The 23552-nt window shown below is 38.8% G+C and overlaps 1 protein-coding gene across 2 annotated transcripts in view; it reads left to right on the top strand.

The window, feature by feature from the left end:
• LOC140542678 (kazrin-like) overlaps positions 1–23552 on the top strand; it is a 264173-nt gene that overhangs the window by 52176 nt on the left and 188445 nt on the right. For both annotated transcript variants that reach the window (XM_072665519.1, XM_072665520.1), the window contains exon 3: positions 14974–15131. In XM_072665519.1, coding sequence (XP_072521620.1) covers positions 14974–15131 — 158 coding nt within the window. The remainder of the gene's footprint in view (positions 1–14973; positions 15132–23552) is intronic.

The raw sequence follows: 23552 nt of genomic DNA, 5'->3' as shown, positions 1-23552 counted from the left end.
TCAAGTCTGGCAAATCTCAAATCCAGAAGACCAAGCAAAGGGGGCAAGTCATTGTGTAGCGAAACCTATAACCTACATTTGTGTTAAGAACATGTAGCTAATGTTCAAACTGAAACGTAATATTTCATTTTAAGGTGACTGCAGTGTAAAATGAGTAGCCACTCCCCTCTCAGCAGAGATTTCTTATCCTGTGCAAATCGGTCATACAAATTACGTTACTCCACCTCCGTGTAAACCTAACTCTGCCTGAATAGGGCTTAAGATCAAGTATATGATCTCTCTCCCTTTCATGTGCAGCATCCGCATTGCGCCTGTCACTGTATAAAACCACTTCTCTTTTACTTGAATATGATACAATGCTTTTGTGTACTGTTGTAACTCTGCTATGTCTTTTGGTATTTTATATGTGTAAACACAGTATATGCATCTATGTGTCGAGCTATCTGCTGTATTTATATTTTTAGATTTTTTATGCTGTAAGGCTGTTCAGCCTGACCTCGGTCATTCCTTGTAATCATTCCTTGTCTGGCTAATTACAGAAATGCTCAGATTTGCATGCAAAAAATGCATTTGTTGTTTTAGTAAAATGTTTTAGTTATACAGATACATGTGATATATTGAACTTTTTTCCTGTTTTTTTTTTTTTACCCCTATCCCAAATATAAAGAACACGCAGATAGATTCTCTGTAAAGAAATGTGTCTCCCTGCTTTAAATTGTGCCTGTCTGTCACATTTTGTGTATTTGAAAGAGGCCTGCATTGGTGTAGAATGTGAAATGCTAATGGAGGCCCTGGGACTAGCATGAATGAAGTTGTCAGACCTGCTGTGCCCGGCGTGTTTTTCTGTCACGTTCCTCAGGGACATTTCATCAGGCGGACAATCAGTGAGGCGCTCAGGGAATGAATTGGACGCTGTTACAAATAGCCTTGTATTGCCAAGCTGCAAGCATGAAAAATTGCAGATTCTTGAGAAAATTGTAGAATTGTGTTTTCATATGCAAAGAAAAAATTTAAACTAGAATCCAACTGTTATAGAGTTCTGTCTTCTGTTACTGATTAGCTTTTACTGTTGTGTTCTTTAAAATGCTATAAAGAGGTTTCAGAAAGGACTGTATCATCAGTTAGGGAGCCATTTGATTGGTTGAAAGGATGACTGGTAAAACCAAATCCAGTTGCATATCGTGCCTTATGGGAAAATACATCCTTGGTGTTTTTTTCTGTTGTGTTGCACTACAACCTGGGACTAGTTTTATTTAGATTGTATGTAATTGACCTAACAAAATAGTCCACATTGTTGAAGTGGAATGAAAAAATACTTTGGGGAGGGGGAATGGAAATGTGTAGGTGCATATGTATTCACCCCCTTTGCCATGAAAGCCCTAAATAAGAACTGGTCCAATCACATAACCTCTGAAGTCATATAATTAGTTACGATTCTCATGAGAGCAATTAAAGTGTATTATAATCAGTCACATGATGTAAATAAGTATAAATACACCTGTTCTGAAAGGCCCTGGGGGTCTGCATCACCACTAGGCAAGCAACATGACGAGGAGCTATCAGAACTCACAAAGAAACAAGGGCTTTAATCAGAAATTCAGACAATTAACACTGAAGGAGCTACAAATATCCACAACCGACATTGATTCCACAGAGTGGGGCTTTCTGGAAGAGGGGCCTTGCTTAAAAAAAGAAAACATGAGAATTTGTCTAATAGCATTTGCCAGACTCCTCAGACACATTGAAGAAGCTTAAAATTGAACTTTTAGGCCATAATGGGAAGTGCTATGTGTGGTGCAAACATCCTGAGAACATCATTCCCACAGTGGAGCATGGCGGTGGCAGCATCATGCTGTGGGGTTTCTTTTTATCAACAGAGACTGGAAAACTGTCAGAATTGAAGGAAAGGTGTATGGCACTAAATACAGGACATACAGCCAGACCTACTCTGGAGTGTTTAAAATGTCCTGGAATGGCCTAGTCAAAGACCAGACCTCAATCCAATTGTGAATCTGTGGTGTGACTCGAAGATTATTGTACATCAACACAAACCCTCTAACATGGAGAAGCTGAAGCAGTTTTGTATTGAAGAATATAAAAACAGTGGTTAGAGGTGCAAAGCTAATAGAGACATACCCCAAGAGACTTGCAGCTGTAATTGTAGCTGTAGATTAATTTGACAGTGGATGGGTGAATACTTTTGCCAAGTGGTTTTGTTCTTGTTTAGATCTAGCTAAACAAGATCCACTAGCTTAGACTAGTTTAGATCCACTAGCTTTGTTCCTTGTTTTTTGCTTTCTCTAGGCCTGCCTGTCTGCCTATATTTTGACCCCTGCTTGTTGTGAGTGTTGGATTGCCCCAATAAACCTACTATGCTCAACTCCCCTTCCATTTACAGACACATTAGCTCAGCAATTAAAATGATGGAAACAAAATCAATCAAATACAACTCTGTTTAAACCAGAAAAGTTATCCAACCTAAATACATTAAATCATATGCATCAAAATAAGTTTTTAGTAAAATAATCAAATTTCAAAATATTTTGTTTACATTGAATAAATTGTACATTTTTGATGAATGCCTATATTAAGTCTTGAAAATGAACCACTGTGATGTTATATAGGAGAAATATGAACCTCTCTCACTAGAGAGTCAGTGAAACCATACCACAGTGGATGCATACAATTGCAAGTTTTACTTATAATATTTTCCCATTTGTTGCCCAATTTGGATCGCCTATTACTCAAAACCATTCATATGCTCCCCCCAACACTGGAAGAGTGAACTCCTCTGATGTGTGCAGCCAGCTGTCGCCTCTTTTTCCGAACTGCAGTCAAAGCAACCAACATGCTCTGAGGAAAGCGTTGTGTACTCAGCTACATTATTAATAATTCTATTATTCTTTTCTATTATTCTATTCTATTCTATATGTTTATCTGTTATTATATTCTTTTACCCACCCTAAAGAGGCCAATTGTGCTCTCTAGGGGCCCCGGCTGCCTATGGCTAACATCATAGGATTAGAACAAAATATCTGTTCCTATATTGTACAGGAGAGGGCATCAGTACCAGCTCGTAGTGACCTCTGATTTTAAATGTTTGTGACTCTCAGATTAGGTAACTCTCAGTAGGTTTGCAGTCATGTTGCAGCAGTTCTTGTTGCTGTGGAACAGCGTGTCAGTGCTAGTGGGTATCCCAGCCTCAGTTCCCAGTTCCAGAAGTCTCTCCTTATAGTGGCAATCCTGGCTGTGTGTTGTCTTTTGAGAATCAGTACACAAGTTTCTCCCACACCTGAGAGAACATTTGGCAAGCGAACAACATGATCCTAATTTCGACATCCTGTCATTAAAACAACCAATATGTCACACAAAAGAGGAGAAGCGGCTCTGGCTACTTTCCATTTATTTTAAACGTTGTTTACCGCAGAACAGAGCGGTCTCTTTGGAACAGCTACATCATTTCCCACACTCATTAATATTCGTTTGAAATGTTCTATACCCCGGCTCTCCAATACAACTCTATGTCGAACAAACGTCACACCCACCCTTGCCCGTCTCCTCCCTTTCTTCCATCACTCCTGCACAGACCACAGGACAGCATTAAAAAGGTTACATCATGAGGCTTATGTTTACGATTACTGTATGTACTGATACTGAAGTTAGCAGATTTGTTGCTATGGGATTTACAAGAAAATTACCATTTTCTACTTGAAACTGTATATTGCATAAACATTTATATTTAAAGCATCATGCACATGTTTCAAGTTTGGGAGGAGCCTGGTTTAGTATGAAAACTGGAAAAAACTGCCCAGGCTGGGTAGCCAAGGCACCTGCTGAGTGAACAGATTTGCTTATGTTTATGAGGTTGCACCAAAACTACTTTTAACCAGGCACTGTTCCCTTGGGGACCGGCGGATACAAACAGTGCTTGCAAGTTTTTTGCAGTCCTCAGCATTGTGTGCTTTAGAAGACTGGAATCCTTGGTTTCGACAGTTTTGAAGGGTTGATCACTGAGTAATATAGATTCCAGGACAGTTTTGCGATTGGATAGTGTTTGGGTTTGCAGTGGTGGTTTTCTGTAATGGGTTACATTGGTTTGGCTGTAATGGGGTAAAGTTGACAGTTTTCACCTGGTGCTCTCAGAAACCCGGGAGACTGTAGAGCTGCCCATATCTCTTTGTGTCGGGTTGGGAGTGTAAAGTCCTTGGAACTTCCTTAAATTGCTTTGACACTCTGGACCCCATGGTGGCTGTTCTTGCCTCCCAGCAGCTACAAAAGAATCAAAGTGTTCATCAGACACCCCCCCCCCCCCCCCCACCTCCTTATAGCATAACAGTTTCACACAAAGACTGTATTTACTGGTAAAAACATTTCAGACATAGAACTGAATATGCAATTAAAATGAAGTTCCAATACAAAGCCACAGAAGAAGTGAGAGTGCATTATCCTTATAAGAAGAATAGAATAATAACAGTGGCTTTAATGCATTGGAATGAATGTGGCCTTGAGGGATTAGTTTAATTAATATCCATTGTCAAAATCCCCATCCCAGCAAACAGCCCTAAAGTGTGTCCAAGTTCATTATACTTTGTGCATTCTTTCTTTTCTGTTGCACACCATGACTAATTTACTAAGTAAGACAAATCTCTAAAAGCCAGAATGAGCTGGAATTGTACTTTAATTAACTGAATAAATATATTTAAATTAATTAAATGTTTTTTCTTTCCCAATAAGGTAGCTTCAAAAAGTGGTAAAATTAAGAAGATTAAAGTCTCTTGTTTCTCTATAGGGTAAATTAATTATAGCTATATACTAAATACTTATTATTGAATACGATTATATTATCCACTTGTTATCCAACTTAAACATGAACTGCACCACAATGAACTACTGGTGTGTTTAGAAATCTATGTGTTTATAAGTGAATTTTGTGAAGTGGCTGAATTTATAAGTACAAGTGACTGAATTTTATTAATTAAATTTAATTTAAATAGGCATCAGACTTTTTGTTTAAAGGTGCTAAGGAATGAAAAATGTTATTTACATTGGCATGAGAGAAACTGTATTTAGTACCTTAGCATAAGTAAAACATATGCCAAAAAACAGTTAAGTAACAGTCTTGAGTCTTAGCCTTATTCATGAAAACTGTCATGTAAAAGCAGGTAAAAAGTAAATACAAGTAAAATGAACAAGTTACAATGACCATACATTACCATAATCCATGTCCATGAATTACAAATGGGAGCTCTTAGACTGTGAAATTACAGCAAAAGCATTCACCCTATTTTGACATGAAAATTTATATTTTATTAAATGAAGTGCATTCAAATCAGCACCTTTTATTTTCATTTAATATATATGTTACTCACTGTAAGGGAACTTTATATAACTTTGGATGGATTATGCCATGTAAAACAATCCCCTGCTGCAACATTCCAGTATCCAAGGAGCCAAACATGTGCATCTACGGGGATAGCATGGATCTGTGGGATTTATTTATCAAAGCTGACCATAAAATGGTTCTTGATAGTCTAAAGTTGACTAACTAGGCGGTCATCAGTCTCAGCTAATACATCTGTATGATCTCAGTGCAAGATCATGTCCACTGGTGGCTAATGCAGAGCCTATTTTTTTAGAGTTAAATAATCCACATTAATTAAGAAGCTGATTGACCACATGTGTAAAAGAAAAATAATTAATTTGCTCCATACAGGCCACTGGACGTTGCTCTGACGTTGCAAGTTTGACTGAAAGACAAAGCACCTGCATAACCTGAACTAACTAAATGTGCCTGATAACAGTAAATTTCCTTGTGTTTTCAGGTATGAGGCTTTATTCAGTAAAGGCCTATTCACATCAAGTGGAAGGAAAATAATAGATGGCCTGTGTCCTCTTCTTCTCTTTAGTTTCCTTCCACCACATGAGTGCTCATTAGCAAGATGAGGTATAGTTTGGTGTTTCTTTGTGGACATAAACAGATTAGGATGCACCTAGACAAAGACCTACATAAAGTCGCTGCCTACATAAAGCTGGAACACGGTCTATGCTGTGGTGTTTAGCTTGCTAGCTAGCTAACATATCTAAGCCTAGGTAACTTCATTGTACTTTTCTGTTACTCCCAACCCCAGTGGGGACATGTTGACTTCACTCAGTTTTTATTGTCAACACTTGTCAGTGGCTCAGCAGTTAGTCAATAGCAGCTGCACTAAACTGAAGAGGGCAGCATAATACTCCTACTTCATCTGTATGCAAACGGTGTCACAGAGCATTCGGAATGAAAGGAGGAAACACCTCAAAAACACATCACCTTTAGACCAAAGCACACATCATATGATAGGAAACCGTCTGCCTTTAAAACCTTTAAATCCCCTCCAACAGCAGACGCTCAGTAAAACAGCTATTCCTGAAAGGAAAGGACGTTTTACTGGAAGGGACGTGTCAGTAAAGTATTCTGCAGCTGTCTGTTAGAAGTTTGCACCAGTTTAACCTACTTTCATACATTGCATTGATGTCTCGCAAATACAATTTGCATATATAATATCTATTTTTTTGGGGTCAATTCATATCCATGGTGTCGTGACACTTGAGCCATTCATCACTAAGACTGCCACACTCAGCGAGCGTGCGTGTGTGTGAGTGTGACTGGCGGCTGTCTGAATGGCCACAGCGTAATACGAGTGGCAGGCTATTTTCCCCTACTGTATTGCTTCTACAGTCATTATGTGGGAATACTGTGGCTGCACTGTTATTGAATCACTCTCAGCTGTGACGATGAAAATTGAAAAGTGTGCAAAGTGTCCATCTATTTCTCCATCACTTTCTGCATGCCATTCTCGGCACAGTTATTAAAATGTAGTGCTTTTACCGTATCAACTTAATTGACCTATCGTTTTTTTTTTGTTTGAGAATTGGCATTAAAGCTGAGATATCAGTATGGATATCAAAGAATGTGAACAAAGCCCAGCCCTATGAGCGCCTAGGAACTATTAGTAAGCCAGTACTTACTGTGCTAAATTGACGTAGATTATTAATTACTGGCAGTTGTGTGTGTTTTTATGGTTGAGGCCCACTCACATTAGCTTCTGTAAAAATATCATTCATTTACATTCACAGTTACAGCCAAAATACACTCAATTGAATAGAGATTCCTATACAGTTGATGATTTTACACCTCAATTCCCAATTTACCCAAGCAGCTAGCTAGCAAGGAGAACTCCAAACTGGGTTGGATTCTGGACTTCAGTTTCTACCATATCAGCAATGAAGATATAAAAATGCATAAACAACTAAATTTAGCAGTGTCTCATTGTAATTGTTTAAACAGTTCTTCCCCATTCGCCCCAAATCAACACATACATGAGAAACTAGAATATACAAAGTCAACTAGGAGAAATCTCTCTTTACTTTTGCATTTTTGCTGTTTGTCATAAGAGAGTTAGACAGCTTGCTGCTGGGTCAGCTCCTTTGCTAACCAAGCTGCATCATTCACTCCACTGCCACCAGCCACGACAGTTATTTATACCTTGCTTGTTTTGCAGTGTGCAGCCCTATATATAATTACCTGGTAGCATAATTGGTCCATCTTCAGAATTAGTCTAACATCATACATTTTCCATGCTCAAATGTCTATAAGCACATTAACACCACAAGTGTAATCACATTATTTGTGAGTAACTATATAAAAAAATATAAATTGAATAAAGGCCTTTGCAAGGTAGCTTTCAGCCCGTGGTGACACAGACGGTGTTGTTTGCAAAGTAACCATGTGAAATATTGTTTTTAAGATGTTGAATTGATAAAAAATAGCCTACAGCTTTACCTCATGTGAACATTTAATGATGAATGGAGCATTAAAAATCATATTCACTATTTTGTTACTATTAAAACATAACATTTTTGTGACAATATGCTTCTCAACAATAAAAGTTTGTTGTGCAGATTTTCCGCTGGCTTTGCTATTCAGATGCCCATAGCCGGCCCTAGACTTGTGGTATTCTCTCTGGGACCATGCCTTGTAAATGCCGACTGCAAAATCAGAACCCATTAATCAGACTAGCATCATAAACATTTTATTTAGTGGCTTTGCTCCTGAATATGCAGCGCAGTGCCTTGGGGAATAGTGTGGCTCTAAATCTTTTACCGACCGCAGGCCTGTGTGGCACTCTAATGAACCAATACAGCAGTGTTTACTGGGAGTGACCTTGGCGGTCGGTAGACTGGTCCACACATGCAGTGACCTTGTGACCGTCCAAATGACCCTTGAGTGACTCTGTATGGGAGTTGTTTTAGCCCTCAGTGCCCAAACACAGCTGGGATCTGAGGCTGTCTCGGTTGGCGGAGGTCATGTTTCCTGTTTATACACACACAGTGTTCTAGCTTAAGTGTTGCTACATGGAAGTCTGTTATTAGTTATTAGCTTTTTCCTGTAGTTATATAAATGTATTTTTTAGGGTTCTGCGGTATACCCTTTTTTTAACGATCATAATGTCTCCAGATGTTAACATGGTATTACTGGTGGCAGGGGCTTAGCTATTTGTGTAGGTTTGTATTTGTGCCTTCTCATCCTGCATTAACCTATTTTAAAAATGAAAACTAAACGAAGTTTAAACACACAGTTCAGTTTTTACAGGGTCAACAATTAAGTGAACACTGTGCACCTTTTACTTTTATCATTTCATAAATACAAATACAAATGTTAACTACTGCAAATCAGGAGAAAGAAGCTGCTTAGCATTAACTTACTTAGCATGTTGGCATTCTAGAACCCACTTAAGTCTAGCTGAGAAAAACCCCACTAAAATCAGTGAAGTTGAGCGACTGGTGTTTAATTGAGAGACTGTTAACAGTTGAAATGCAAGGTTATGTTGTTTGGTCCTGTAGCCGGCCAGCTAGACAATTAACTAGCAGGTCAAACACTACAGTACAGACAGTGTTAAAATGACAGATGTTTAAAGGATAAAGACTTATATCTGATACCACAAAATGTAACAGCCAATATCGACCGTGATCTGGTTGTGACTAATCTGTGGTTCGTAACTTTACGAACATTAGTGGCAAAATGCATCCATGCAAACCACCTACTTTCAGCACTAATCAGTGAGCTCCCACAGTACCCCAACCTTGTGGCCCTCTTATATGCACATGGGTGAACGGGCCTTTTTGACTATATACTAGACAGTAAATAACCTAAATATGACAGAAAATAACTTAAATAGCATCATACATATCATTATTTTGATTACTGTTCTCATTGGGAGATACCGTCATCATTTTTAAAGACTGCAGTATACCTTATTACCATTATACTGCCCAGCCTTAGTGTTCTTACTGTGCAGGTTTTTAATAACAGGTTTGATTGACTTTGTTTGTTTTGATGTCTAAAACTGACAGTTTATTTTCATTAAATTTAGAACATAATAACCTCTCTGCACAAAAGCAGATGTGGTGTTGATTTGATGTTTTATCAGTGAGCTATTTGTAAGAAATAATTAATAAAAAACACAATGCTGACAGGAACTGTGACTTCTAAGGGTTAATTGTTGCTATTAAAGTAAACATCATGGTAAGCCTGCAGTGTGTAGTGCGGTCGTAACTAAATTGGTACTTGTCATTAATTTGATTGTATGCAGATTGGTGGCATGTTAATTGCACTCTAAGGAAATGACTCCCTCCTGTGCTGCTTCCTCAGATGTGATTTCACATTAGGATGCATGAAATTGTTTAGAGATGATTACACACATACACTCTTAAAGAATCTTTAGGGGTTCTTGAAAGGCAATGTACGTTTCTAAAAAATAGAGCCATTACCACTGAAAGAGCCTTTGTCATGTAAATTCTTCCTGATTTGTAACAATATAATAAATGTAGTAACGGCATTTAAGTTTCAAAGTAAATATGCACCGATCCAACTTTTTCTGTTTTCCAAAACAATAGGATACATAAACTTTGTGTATGGGTCGTTACTCGATCCGATAACATTGCTGAATTAAGAAACCATGAACCTCACCACGTGGGACGTAAGGCATCAGGATTGACTTAAACATTAATATAGTAACTTTGCTTTACTTTATCCTCCATTACAGACACAAGCATTCAACCAAAAAGTTCAGCTCTTGTCTCTCTCCATCACTAAAAAACATCAGAAACAGCAAAGCTGTGGCATTAAAAAAACAGCTGGAATAAACTTATATTTAGTGAAAAAACATGTAATCTGTTGATTTTGGACACTAAAACAGTGATCGGCTGTGTCTGTGTGTGTGTGTGTGAGATCCTCTGCATACTCCTCCTCCATGTGATGCACTTGAGTAAACAGATACAGGCGATGAGTATGGTTTTTAGCTATTTTTCCAAGCTGGATAACTTGATGACCAGTTGAGGGCAGTCACTAATGTTAGATAGGGTAGCTGCCTGCTACGATATGTGTGTTCATGCCTGTATGCTACTCTGATGCTGAGTTATTAAGCCTAGAATCCCAGCAGTGTGGGATTGGGTTCAGTGAATGGATCTGTCCCCTGGAATGGCCTAATTATCTGATACCCTATCCAGCTATTTTGTTAGTATCTGCATCGATATCAGATCAGTTTACCCCTATTTTAAAGAATGGTTCTTATCGTTCCTATATGTTCCTAAACTAATGTGAAATAACTTTATAGTGGGTGACAGTGCTGTGATTTGGGTTTCTACGGCGTGTGTGTATTAGCATTAGTGTTAGCCACCACTCGGTTCTGAGAGTGTTCTTTAGTGCTGGTTTGAAAACAAAGAAAGGTGCGGGGTTTACCCGCTGGTAAAACAGAGTGTTTCTGTTACGGCTGGGCAGGAATATTCGTTAACGTTTCCTTGAGGACACCAGATGGTGCTCTGAACGCCGTGGTCAAAACAAAGACTCAGAACTAGTTCGGGATTAAAATAGCCAAAACCTGATCCATTGAAACATGCATGGACCGGCCCAATCCCGATCCACTGGATCAGATTGGAAGACTCCAAAAAAAGAATTGGATTAGTATGGGATCCAGCACATTTAATGATAAAAGCAGTGCACAGAAGTGCAGTTAGCCAGAGCCAGTTGAAATTGCCTGTGAGAGGAGAGATTATGTGAGGTGTGGCAGTTTGTGTTAATTCCACGAGTGGTAAGAGTATACACAATAATGAGAGAAGACTTAAGGCTGTGTATGGTAGATCTACTGCGTGTGGATGGAAACCGGATTCACAATAAAGAACACAACGGGAACTATCTTTCCACACTGCGGATAATAAGGAAATGATGCGACTTTGTTCCAGCATTGTTTTATGCCTCTGTCAGCATTGTGCGATTTCCTGTAATGTGATTCCGGTATCTCCTTCCATATGTCAGGAAAATTGTCTGCTTGGAAATACAAAATAGTCATGGTAGGAAAGAGCTCTGTCTGTTGGAGCTAACTGTCTTTTTGTTGTTATTGCAGTTGCCTCTCAGTATCTTAAATGCCCCCTGCAATGCTGTAAGCAGATTTCTGGGTGATACCTCAGCAGAGGTATCGGATGAGCGAGGCTTTTTCATGCCTCGCTGCTCCTGTTTTCCTGTTCGGAGTCTCACAGGCTGCAGAGCCACATCTGCCAGAGTTAATTAACTTTTCATTAAAGCAGTGCTGTGTTCAGTGTGGCCGTTTTACTTCACGCCCTGAAATACGCTCCTCCGACAGCTGCTGAAGGTACGCCAGGCTGCAGCGAGTCTGTATTTGTGCATTAATCTCACACACTGCAGAGATGCTGCGGAAGGGCTGACAGCTCCATAAGAGCTGTTCCCCAAAGACCGCATTTCCCATGATGCATTGGGTCCCTCAGTGCCTCTCTGATTGGCAGCTGTGTGGAAGTGAAGCTCATTAGCGAGACCTCCATTCAACCCACGAAGCACGATGAACTGAACTGACCTGACTGGAAGAGAGTGTGTCCATTCCTTCCTCTCCACCCCCCCGAACCCCCCCCCCCCCCCCCATCATTCTTTCACATGTTATTCCTCCGGTTATTTTTCTGTAGTCTTTTCTTTCTTTGTTTCTTTCTCCTGCTCCATTTCTGTCTCTCCTTCTTTCCCTTCTCTCACTGACCTCTCTCTTCTTTTTCTCCTTCTATTCCTACCTCCTTCTCTTTCCAATCTCTCTCTACCTCTCTGCACACATAGCCTATAAGGCGATTTAAGCAAAAAAACATATATATTGTATATTTCTGTATATTTCTGCATAGGTTCTCCCCTCCACTGCTCTCGGCGAGGGTGGCGTCCACTCTAGCCTAATGTTGACGGAGAGAAACATTGCAATGTCCATCTTGGACACGTTGATGCTCTGATTGATTGAAACAAGCTAAGAGTTAGCCATGATTGGCTGGGACTTTATGAATAAATACATTGGAATGGGTGTGAATGCGATATTTCTACAGTGGCCTGTAATGGACTTACAATAATCATGGCAGACTGGGCTAAGTGAGGGGGATTAATGATAAATGAAAGCGTGCAGGGGCCTGTGGGGGCCGGATTAGAATGGGGCCAGCTGCATGCCAATGAACGGAATCATCTGGAGGGAAGGCGGCGTGGTGCTCGATGAGCTAAACAAGCCAGACACACACCAGCTGAGGCTGCACACACACACACCGCCACAACCCAGCAGTAATGAGACGGACTGCCCATTGACCACTTCACACAAGACAATTACGACGATGTAGAAAGTCTCTGCAGTTAGAAACAATGCTATCTTTGTTTTAATGATAGTCTTTCTAACCATCATTCTTTCAGTAAATGGTTAGCAGTGATCTGTTAGCCCTGGGCTTTAGCTAATCTGGGTAATTTCTACGGCTGAGCTTCATTTTTATCCCAGAGCGATAGCTTTGGATATCCGCCCTAACACAAGCTGCTTCAGTTCATCCTTTATAGATTTGAGACGTTATTACATCATTATCGCCGGTCCGCTGCCTCTGCGTGGCTAGTCATTAAAACACAGTGGAAGCATTAAACAGTCAGGCTAATAAGCTGTTCTCTTTGCTAATCTAGAAAATAGAGTTTTGGGTTCATTTTAAATCTGTTGGCTGGACTTTGTCGTGGTCAAATGATATACAGTCCCCTTCCACTTTATAAGAAAGCCATTCACTAGAAATGACTGTGGGCCTTTCTCAGAGGAGCAGTGGCACTGACCTGGTAGTGTGTGTGAAGATGGTACAAGTGTATCAGCCACAGCAGAGGTTGGAACTTTATACAGATCAGTGCCCAAATCATCTAACCAAAGCTGCCCCTTCGTCTTTCTCTGTTTCTTAAGGGCTGTTCTTTTCCTTTATTAACAAGTTAAGTTCATTAATTGAGGGGTTGTACTGTATAGTAGATTGGGTTCTAGGTAGCAAATTCCTTTATCTAGTATTCATGACTGCTGAAACAAACCTTAATAGTGTGCCAGTTAGCAAGCTAAAGGCTTTAAAAGCGATTTAACAGAGGTTTAATAGCTCACTGAGACTAGGGTCTAAATTATTATTCATTTATTGTTTGATCGCCTTTTTTCTGTTCCGATAATGATACATAGGTTTTACAAATTGGTCAATACCCAATAAAATGTTTTATATAATTATTAAACTATGTACCTCAACATGTGGAAGAGACTTAAGGCATCAGGCTTGACTTAAATATTAATTCAGTAACTTTGTAAAACAAATAATAATAAATAAACACAGATATAAATTAATGACTTACTATTTACTTGTCATTAAAATGAATAATTATGCTGAAACACCCAGGACTTTTATTCTGAAATTTGAACAGGGTTAGACCAAAAAGCAGCTAGCTCATTCTCCTTATATGGAAGAGCAGCTGTGGCAGTGACATCATTGCCCCTCCCCCTCACTCTCGGCTATCCTCCATTACAGGTAGAAGTCTCCAACCGAGTGGTTCAGTTCTCGTCTGTCTCTATCGCTGAAAAATGACAGAAACAGGAAAGCTGTAGCTTTTAAAAGTGTAGATGGGGGATTTAAATCTGGAGTATATTAATGTTTAATGAAAAAAACATGTAATAGTTGATTTTGCTTTGTTCTTGGACTCAAAACAGCATTCGGCCTTGTGTGCCTGCACGTGTGTCTTGAGTAAACAGAGCAGGCTGCTGTGGCCATGTGTGTGGATTTTAGCTGTTTTTCCGAGTTGGATTACTCACTATAGTTGATAGTATGTTGAGGGGTTAGATAGGGCAGCTGTCTGCCACGCTATGTGTATTACGTCTGTATGTTAGTAAGAATAGCATAAGAATTAATGTCGAATGGATAATTTTGTCAGTATCGGGACTGATGTCTGATCTTATTATTGAATACATTTCCTATGTTTCCTTTGCCATTTATTCATCCCTGTTACCTAAACACATCCACCTCTTTGATATAACTGGAACATTAAAAGTCACATCATCTTCCGTTCTCCTTGAATTGTCTTCAATGATTTGTGACGTTGACTGACTGTGTCCCTTTATGACAACAGAATTAAAGTAAACGAAACTGTTAATGAAATGCTTTTATAGTAAATGCTGTTAGTATAGGTTCTAATTACCACAAATTGTTTGCTAATTCTGTGCTAAAAACTCAACCCGGTCACTTCTAATCCTGTTTTGTCTTTATGCCATTGTCAAAAAAAGTGTATTTTTCCTTTAAATTCATGTAAGGCATAGAATTCTTTTTTTTATTCAATAACACATGTTTAATGTTACAATGTTTGAGTTACAAGGCCTGAATGATACCTCAATTGTGGATTTACCCACAGTGTTGGTTTTTAATTAACTGTATTATCTACAAGTACAATTTGTCATTTTAGTTAGAAGAAAAAGGACCTTGTAATGTGTTACTTTCCGTCTCTAGCTGAGTGCATGTTTTTTTAGTAATAAGAAAGAGAGAATGAGGCCATAGGCCGTATTTTTAGCATCTGGTGTGCCGCTTAGACAAAGGTAGCACAAAGTATGTAATGCTGTGTTTTTTTCTTTTTATCTACAGCCGTGCAGTCTCTGAACAGTCTAAATGATCAGATCGCCCACTTCATGGTGAACAGGCCAAATGCTCTGAGTCATGAGGACGATGCGTTTCTGCCCAGTGAGAAGGACACTTTGAAACAGAGCATGGCCCTCATGAGGCACCTGCTGATGGACGCACAGGTAAACACACCCCCCACACGCACTGACACTTTCAACCTAGCTCACAAAAAAAGAGCAACACAGCTTAAGCACTGAACCTTCTGTAAATACTATTAATCAAATGTGTATCCCTTAAACCGTGGTCATTAATCCTCCTCCTGGAGATCTGCTTTCCTGCTGCGTTCCAACCTACAACAGCCATGAGGCACGCCCCACTCAACCCCACCCCACCTATCCGATCATGTATCTCATGCAGCCAGCCAAGGACTTCTGAAGAAGTTAATTAGCTAAAGCAGGTGTGGCAGATTGTGGTTGGAACAAGACTCTGCAGGAAGGTATCTTGCAGAATAAGAGCTGGTTGAAGTTCAGTTACGCAGCGAGAAGCTACACCTAATCTGAACTGTGAATTACAATATGATAACTAGTCAATATAAAATTTGGCAATCATAACTTGTATGGCTTTATAACTTCATAAATGGACCAGTTTCCTTTGAATCACATTTGCTTATCTATTGCAAGATATTTGATGTGTAAATACGCTAGTTTTCTAAAATTTTTTTAGACATTATTATGTAATGTGTTTTAGATGTGAAGATCACCTGAAACGAGTAGTCTGATAGTTGATACTATCTCAGAATCCTGTCACTGTCACACGCTATGAATTGTTTGGTTTATAGAAGTGCCCTCAGAGCCTTGTCTTACAAGTGTGTGTGTGTGTATATGTTTGTGTTTTTTTGTATTTTTTTTGTGATAATGTGGAAACCTAGAGAAACACCATCAGGACCAACAGGTTAGGTTAATGTTAGCGCTCTGTAGACAAATAGATACATATACAATATAGGACAGAGGATTACTGTGAACGGGTAGTTATAGGCTTAATAATTGTATATGGAAAGTTATCACACACAGGTACATACAGTTATATGTACATACAACATATTATAAATAGATACCTACGCTATATATCCAAATGCTTGTGGACACCTCTTCTAATAAATGCATTTAACTACTTTAAGTTACACCAATTACTGACACAGATGTACAAATGTACACACTTTTTAGTCCCTATAGAGAAGTACTGCCAAAAGAACAAGATTCTCTGAAGCAGAGAAACTGAAGCTTTTGACACCTTGCCGAATGCCAGGCATGGGCTAGGGGACTATAAAGCCTTCTAGCATTGAGCTGTGGAGCAGTGGAACTATTCTCTGGAATGGTGGTGCTCCATCTAATACTTGGGATGAGATGGGGAATTGGGGATGAGGTGGTGTGGTGATCATCCAACATCCTGATGTCTTGTCACTGAATGCAGTCAAATGTTCATAGCAATGCTCCAAAAGTCTAGTATACATCCTTCCTTGGGCAGTAGGTGCGGTCTCTCCAACAAAAGCAGGACAAACTTTTTTTTTTATGCCTTTGATTCCAGAAAAAACAGGGAATGAACAGATGACTTTTGTCTATGTAGTGTTGATACAGGATAATGCATACAATACATATGCATGGCCATGTGCTAACTATATTATTAAACATAGATTCTTATATCTACACATATACCTATACTATGGGTGGGCCCCACCTGTGTACTAATTATTAATACTGATAGTTTTTGAGTATAAATAGCAACACTTCATCACTTCTTGTTAGTACAAAATGTGTTACTGTCTCAATATTTTGTGTACTTACCCTACAAACCTGCACTATTGAGATTAGTCTATAGTACATACCTTGAAGTATTAGTGTGTAGTACAATTGGGACACAGCCTGAAGCCTGTATCTATCAAAAGAACCTTTATGTATTTGAGAGAGGCAGAGCGAGAGAGAGAGAGAAAGGTGCAAGTGCCATCAGGCACTGTTTCTGCATTCCAGAGAATTGCACAGTTGATTGTTATTCATGAGCAGGCAGGGCTTGGAGGAAACATGGACAGCGGAGAATTTGATGACTCATTCTTAATTATCTGCTGTGGGTAGATAATCAGCAGATTTCAGCGAATTAATCAGAATTTCAACTCCAGTGGCACGGTGCTGAGTGCAGCCACTGCTCTGTTTCCCACCAGCCTATAAATTACACACGCATCCACGACATCTGATCCCTTAATGACGCTGCTAGATCAGCCAAGAGGGACTCAACAAGAGGCTCTGGTGCTTAAAGCTATACTTCCAAAAATCTAATTTCCACAATGTTCTCCTCTCCCAAACATAGCTGATCAGTCAAGACCATGTTTGGTGTCTGAAGTCTGAATGTGTAGTTTCATGCTGGTGCTGAGAGGCTAGAACTGAAGTAATGGTATTGGTAGCTCATAGGCACTGAATTAGAACTGTGTAAACTTCTTCTCTGATACTGTACTGCATATGATTATATATTGCAATAGACATAATTTGGGGGAAACGAGCTAAATCTGCCCCTTTAGTGTGTTCTGGAGGATGCTGCAGAAACGGTAGTCAATTTTAATTCATCACTTAGCTGCTGCAGAATGTAAAATTTCTATTTCATAATATATTTACTCTCATCAATAAGTGTGTTATTGACTCCAATGTACACAACTAAAAATGTTTATATGGGAAAGTGTGGTCCCTGTCTTCTATGTATGTCTTAGTGGTGGAGTTTAGAAGTCATCCTCATTTCAGCTTCAGTGTAGAACCCAGGATTTGCTTGTATTTTGTTAATCAGGGTCTGAGATCTTATCAAATCAAAATCATAGCCTTTGCTTTACACCAAGTGACTTTTTAAGTGATAGTTTGGTCCAAGATAGCCGTCTTAACAGTCTTTTTGTTCCAATAAAATCAAGCCACATTTTGCGGAATCTTTTTTTCCCTGAACAAACTACTTTACACACAAGGATAGCTTTGCCTGAAAGCAGCTTCTGTTTGTGCTCCATAGTTGAACAGTATATCTTCTTTTAAATTTCTGTCAGAAGAATGATGGGAAATTATCTCAAAGGAAGTTGCACAATTCTGAGTATTTGCAACATTACAGTCTGTGACTTAAAAACTCGGTAAGTAATGACAAATTGTCTTAGATTTGAGAGAGTGTCAGACTCTAGTGTATGGTTAGCATTAGGGTACTTAACTTTGTCCTATTCCACATAAACCTGGCGATTAATTCATATTGAATTAGGTGTGCCTGAGCAGGAAAATCAGTAATCTATACAGTAACCAGGCCCTTCATGACCGGAGTTCCCCATCTCTGAATTAATAACTTGATGTAGTTTGAAACAAGTGAATGATATATTAGATATGCAGAAGCTAAATCGTGTCTTAAACTCTTGTTAGTTCATTTAGCATTTGCAAGACGAAATGTGTGAGCATTTGATTGTGGCTGAACTATTCCTTTAAAGTTGTATATAAATGTTGTTCTAACTGTTATGGCTTCCCTAACCTATTTTGCTCCACGACGTTTATTACACCCCAAGTATTACTAATCTGTAACTACATGCAAAGCAATGCATACTGGCTCAGATTGGCAGTTTTAAAGGTTAAAAGGTTGAGGAGAACTGAAAGCTTTGAAGTCAGGAGCTCTGTTTTTGTACAAAATGAACAGGGTAGAAGATGTTGACAGCAATGGAAGTGCCTCTAAATGTCACAATTTGAATAACTGAATGTCACTTTATTTAAAAGAGAGGGGTAAATGATTTAACGGCATTTAGCCTCTTGAAGTTCACAGTACTAATGAACTGTTCAAAAACCATTAGTGCATTCCTTTGCTTTGACAGCCGAAGTGACACTAAAATGACCCACTGTGCAGCTGACCTCCTCTTATTTCATATCTGGTTTAATTAGAATTCTTTAGCGACACTGCCATGGACCAAAACAATGAGCATGGTGGTAGAATATTTCATTAAAAAAGATACATTACCATTTAATTTGCATATTGAATTTGGTGACTATCATTATTGTTTTGTGAGGTCACACAAATCAGTGCAGAATCAGTGTTTTTTTTTGCTTTTGAGTACTTGATTTGATTTGAGTACTATGCAATTTCTTAGTATTTAGTGAACCATGCTTGGTATTTCTTACAGTAATTATTCTGTATTAACATAATGAAAAGTATACTTGCAAAGTATACAACAAATATTTACTTGTAAGTGCTTAATTGTTTATTACAGTGTGCTCCTAAGTACAGTTGTGTGCCCTCAGTACTTTGCACATTATTTACTTTGCTCCAAACCTCCTTCCTTTCATCTTCTTTATTATTAACAGTTCTTTATCTTCAGGTCATGTACCATCCGTTGCCAGAGTTGTCCCTATCTTAAAAAAGCCAACTCTGGACAGCTTGGGCATCGACAACTACAGACCTATATCTCTTCTCTCTTTCCTCTCAAAGATCCTCAAACTTTTCGTTTATAACCAACTGTCTCTCTTTTTTACTCTGAACAATCTACAGGACCCTATTCAGTCTGGCTTTAAAGTGGCACACGCTACTGAAATTGTTCTTATTGCAGTTACAGAGTAGCTTCATGCAGCAAAATCTACCAAACTGTCATCAGTCCTGATTCTCCTCGACCTCTCTGCAGCTTTTGATAGAGTGGACCACAAGATATTTTTGTCTGTCCTTACCAGCCTTGGTATTACCTTCTCTGCATGGCGGTGGTTTGCATCGTACCTAAAGGGGCGCTCATACCAGGTACCATGGCAGGAGGGCCACATCTGCTCCTTGTAGTCTCTCCACTGGCGTTCTGCAAGGCTCAGTGCTTGGTCGGCTTTTTTTCTCACTCTATACTGGCTCTCTTGGTAAAGTAATATCCTCCCATGGATTCTCTTAACTCTCTTTTGCTTATGACACTCAACTCACCCTTCCCACATTCTGACACAAGTTTCTACCTGCATCTCAGCATGTCTCATCTTGGATGGCAGCTCAGCACCTCAGTTCAGCCATGTAACTCCGCTGCTGCGTTCTCTTCACTGGCTTCCGGTTTCCTCAAAGCCCTGATGTTGGCCTACGAAGCCAAGAATGGTCTAGCCTCTTCGTACTTGATGGCAGTGGTCAAAAGCCGGTCAATACCAAGAGCCCTTTGAGCTTCAAGTATGGCTCTGCTTGACCCACCATCCCTCATGGTCCACAGAAGACAAGCATCCAGACAAACATTTTTTCTGCCCTGGCACAGAATATGGCACATATATATATAAATATATTTTAAATATATATATTAAAAATTAATGCACTGTAGTTTGAATGGCATTACATTTTCATAGGGTCCTGGGATAATTCTCTCTTTCATTGAGGCTCCTCTGTGATTTTATTTCTGTCTACATGTGTTTTTTCTCTCTCTGAGAAAATTACAGACAGATATTGGTGGTCTGTTTTAGTCTCCTGTGGATACACATCTCTGTAGTTTTTTGCCATTGCTAAACTTCATATTTGGTGTTTTTACACTTCTCAAATACATGAGTCCGCATCCTGGACCGATTTTGGGCTCATGTTGGGGTGAATTGATTGCACAATTTTGAACGTCACTTTTCGGCACTAATTTTTGCTAGTTTCATCCCTAGTTTCATTTGTTTACTGTTTTCCATTTTCTTCTTGGATAAACAAAGAAGAACAGCGCTTTTGTAGAGTCATGGCATTTCAGCGTGCAGGAACACCTACAAATGAGAAGTCATTCTCATAGGAGAAGGATTTTAGCCGAGCAAGGGATAAGTCGAAGCAGTAACGTGGAAAAATTAACCAGTCACGCAAAACCACATTTCCTCCTGAAATTGGTAGTCTGGGGTTCGCATCTAGTGAACTCTGTTCCGTGATTGGATAATTTTTTTCATGTTACTGCTTCAGCTTATTGCCAGCATGGCTGAAAAACTTCTCCTACCAGGCTTCTCGTTTGTAGGTGTTCCTGCACATTGAAATGCCATGGCTCCAGAAAGCACTGTTCTTCGCTGCTTGAGTGTTTGTATCTATAAAAAAAGTGATGTTCGGAATTGCAATCTATGGTCCATATGGAATTCTTCTGTATGAAAGCAAACCAATGAGCCCATCCCACAAACGAGACCAGAATCTTTTTAATAGAATCTGTAAAGAATTAGGGCTCTGAGTGGCCCAGTGGACTAAGGCACTGCCACTATGATCGAAGGATCGCTGGTCAAATCCCAGGTCTTGCCTCTTTTTAATAGCAGGTTGATGGCACTTCCTCTCCAAATCAGTCCTAGTGTGATGTTGGTCAGCATAGGTGTCTGTTATCCGTCTATTAGAAATACATTTTTTTAATAGAGAATACATGAATTTTATGAGCTTTTATTCTCTTATTATTATAGTTTTTTTGACACAGCATGTTCATTTAGGCACCCACACAGGTGTGGAGAATGTTTGATTAATGTGCAGCAGTAAGGATAGAGCGGTTCACTAATCAGACCTTGGTGACTTCATAAATAGGACTTTTTACCTTTTTGCATATGCCTTGTAGTTCAGTGGATTTATGGCTGAGGTTTACGAAAATCTGACCTGTTGTTTCAGGCAAGAACGTAATGTACAGGCCTTTGCTTTGATAAAATGAAGTGGTCACTCTGTGGCTGACCTGGCCTCATTTAATGCCTGAAATAATAACAATTCTTTGGCGTCGCTGCCATGGACCAAAACAACGAGTGTGCCAGCAGGATATTGCATAAAGCAGTATCCATTACCCTTTCTTGCTGTTGTTATGGAGGGAAGCCGGTTGCTTCGTGCTGATTCACTGAATTGTTTCCTCTCTCCACCCCCAGGACGAATGTGAAGGAAACGCTTGTCCGCTGCACAATAGCAGTGACTGGCTTTTAAAAGGCTCTTTTCCTGAACATTGCAAATCTCCCTGCTTTATCTGAAGGGTCTGTTTATGTACGGAATAAAAACACAACGCTGCTGCAAAGTTAAAAATGTTTTAGCTGCAGAAATGCTTGTGAAGGTCTCTGGAGTATAGAATGCTTTCAATATGTCTGAGAGGCGAGATTTTAGATTATGCGCTTGCCTCTTCACTCTGTATTAGAGATGTGATGAGTACTGGTTTTAATCATACACTGTGGTAATAATAATCATATCATTTCAGGTGTCCAAAATTGACTACCATGGACAATTAGCTTCTTTCAAAAAGGCGTAAGTGGAACAACAGGTATCAACCTCTAGATACAGTAAAGCTTCTATTCACAGCTTTCAGACTGTCTACATTCACTAATGTGTATTAATGTGCTAATATATGTGCTGTAATGATTTTATTGCTAGACATCAAATTAAAATAATACAAACAAACTTCTGTTTATTATGTATAAGGAAAAGTAAGCAAACAAATAGTTTATTATGCATGTTAATACTGTAGTTTTGACATTGAGCTGTTAGTGTGGTTATCCACATATCATCGTTGCACAGCCTTCTTGTGTTTTTTTGTCATTTGATTCTGGCAGTTATCCTTTACATTCTGTAATAATGAATCATTAGAGAAAATTATTTCACTTTGACTTTCATTAAGATGTTTTTCTTCTCCTGTAAAGTTGCCATTTTAAAGATACAAGGATTTTGTGTGACAGCAAGCATATATTACCCCAAAACTTTATTAGCTTCAGGAATGAAACAGCAGCCCCCAAATGAGTAGGATAGTATGTCTATATTATACATTTCCTCAGTAAATGTCTTTTAACCTCGCCTTATAGTTTTGGCAATTCTTACAGCAAAAATGTTTTCTTATCATGATGTTTGATGTAGTGCTTAGATATGGCTTTGATTGGCTGAGCAAATGATCAGTTGTCAATGATTGGTTTACAGCTGTTCGTGGATGACTGTGTCAGCAACAAGTGCACTGTAAAGTAGCTGATTTCACAAATGACGAAAGGGTGTCTGGATACTTCAGGACGTATACAGTAGTAATAAAAGCGAATCAGTTTATATTTTTATTTCAATTGTTGTTGTTTATTATTAAGGAGAAATTCTAGGTATTTAATAATTACTGCTGTGATTTTGAAATGTTCTTTTTGGTCACTATTATTGTGATGGAACATTTTCAGTGTGTAACATCCATAAACATGCAATTTTAATTACTTATAGGTAGTTAAATAATGAAGTACATTTGCTTCATAATCTAGTAGAAAGGCTTTCCTAGACAGTAGAGACACTTATTCCAACAAAAGCAGGATCAACTCTTTATATTCTTAATTTTGGAAGAAATATATATATATATATATATATATATATATATATATATATATATATATATATATATATATATATACACTTACAAATGTGCAATATAATGTGAGTCTGAAGTCATAATCTGAAGTTTTTTTCCTTCTCCTGTAAAGTTATGTTGGCTGCGACAATATATAAGTATCAATATAATACTCATAATAAAATCAGTTAAACACATTGAGCTTTGTAAACATTGTCAGTTTCTAGCAATGAAACAAAACCATTGGTCATTGATATCATGATGGGGAATGTCTATACAGTCTCATCCCCACTCTCTACTAACTTTTTTTCCCCCTTTTTTTTGGAAT

The sequence above is a fragment of the Salminus brasiliensis genome, chromosome 21 (genome assembly GCF_030463535.1).
Source record: "Salminus brasiliensis chromosome 21, fSalBra1.hap2, whole genome shotgun sequence".
NCBI lineage: Eukaryota > Metazoa > Chordata > Actinopteri > Characiformes > Bryconidae > Salminus > Salminus brasiliensis.
The sequence above is the reverse complement of the archived record's forward strand: the minus strand, read 5'-3'. Positions and strand labels throughout refer to the sequence as shown.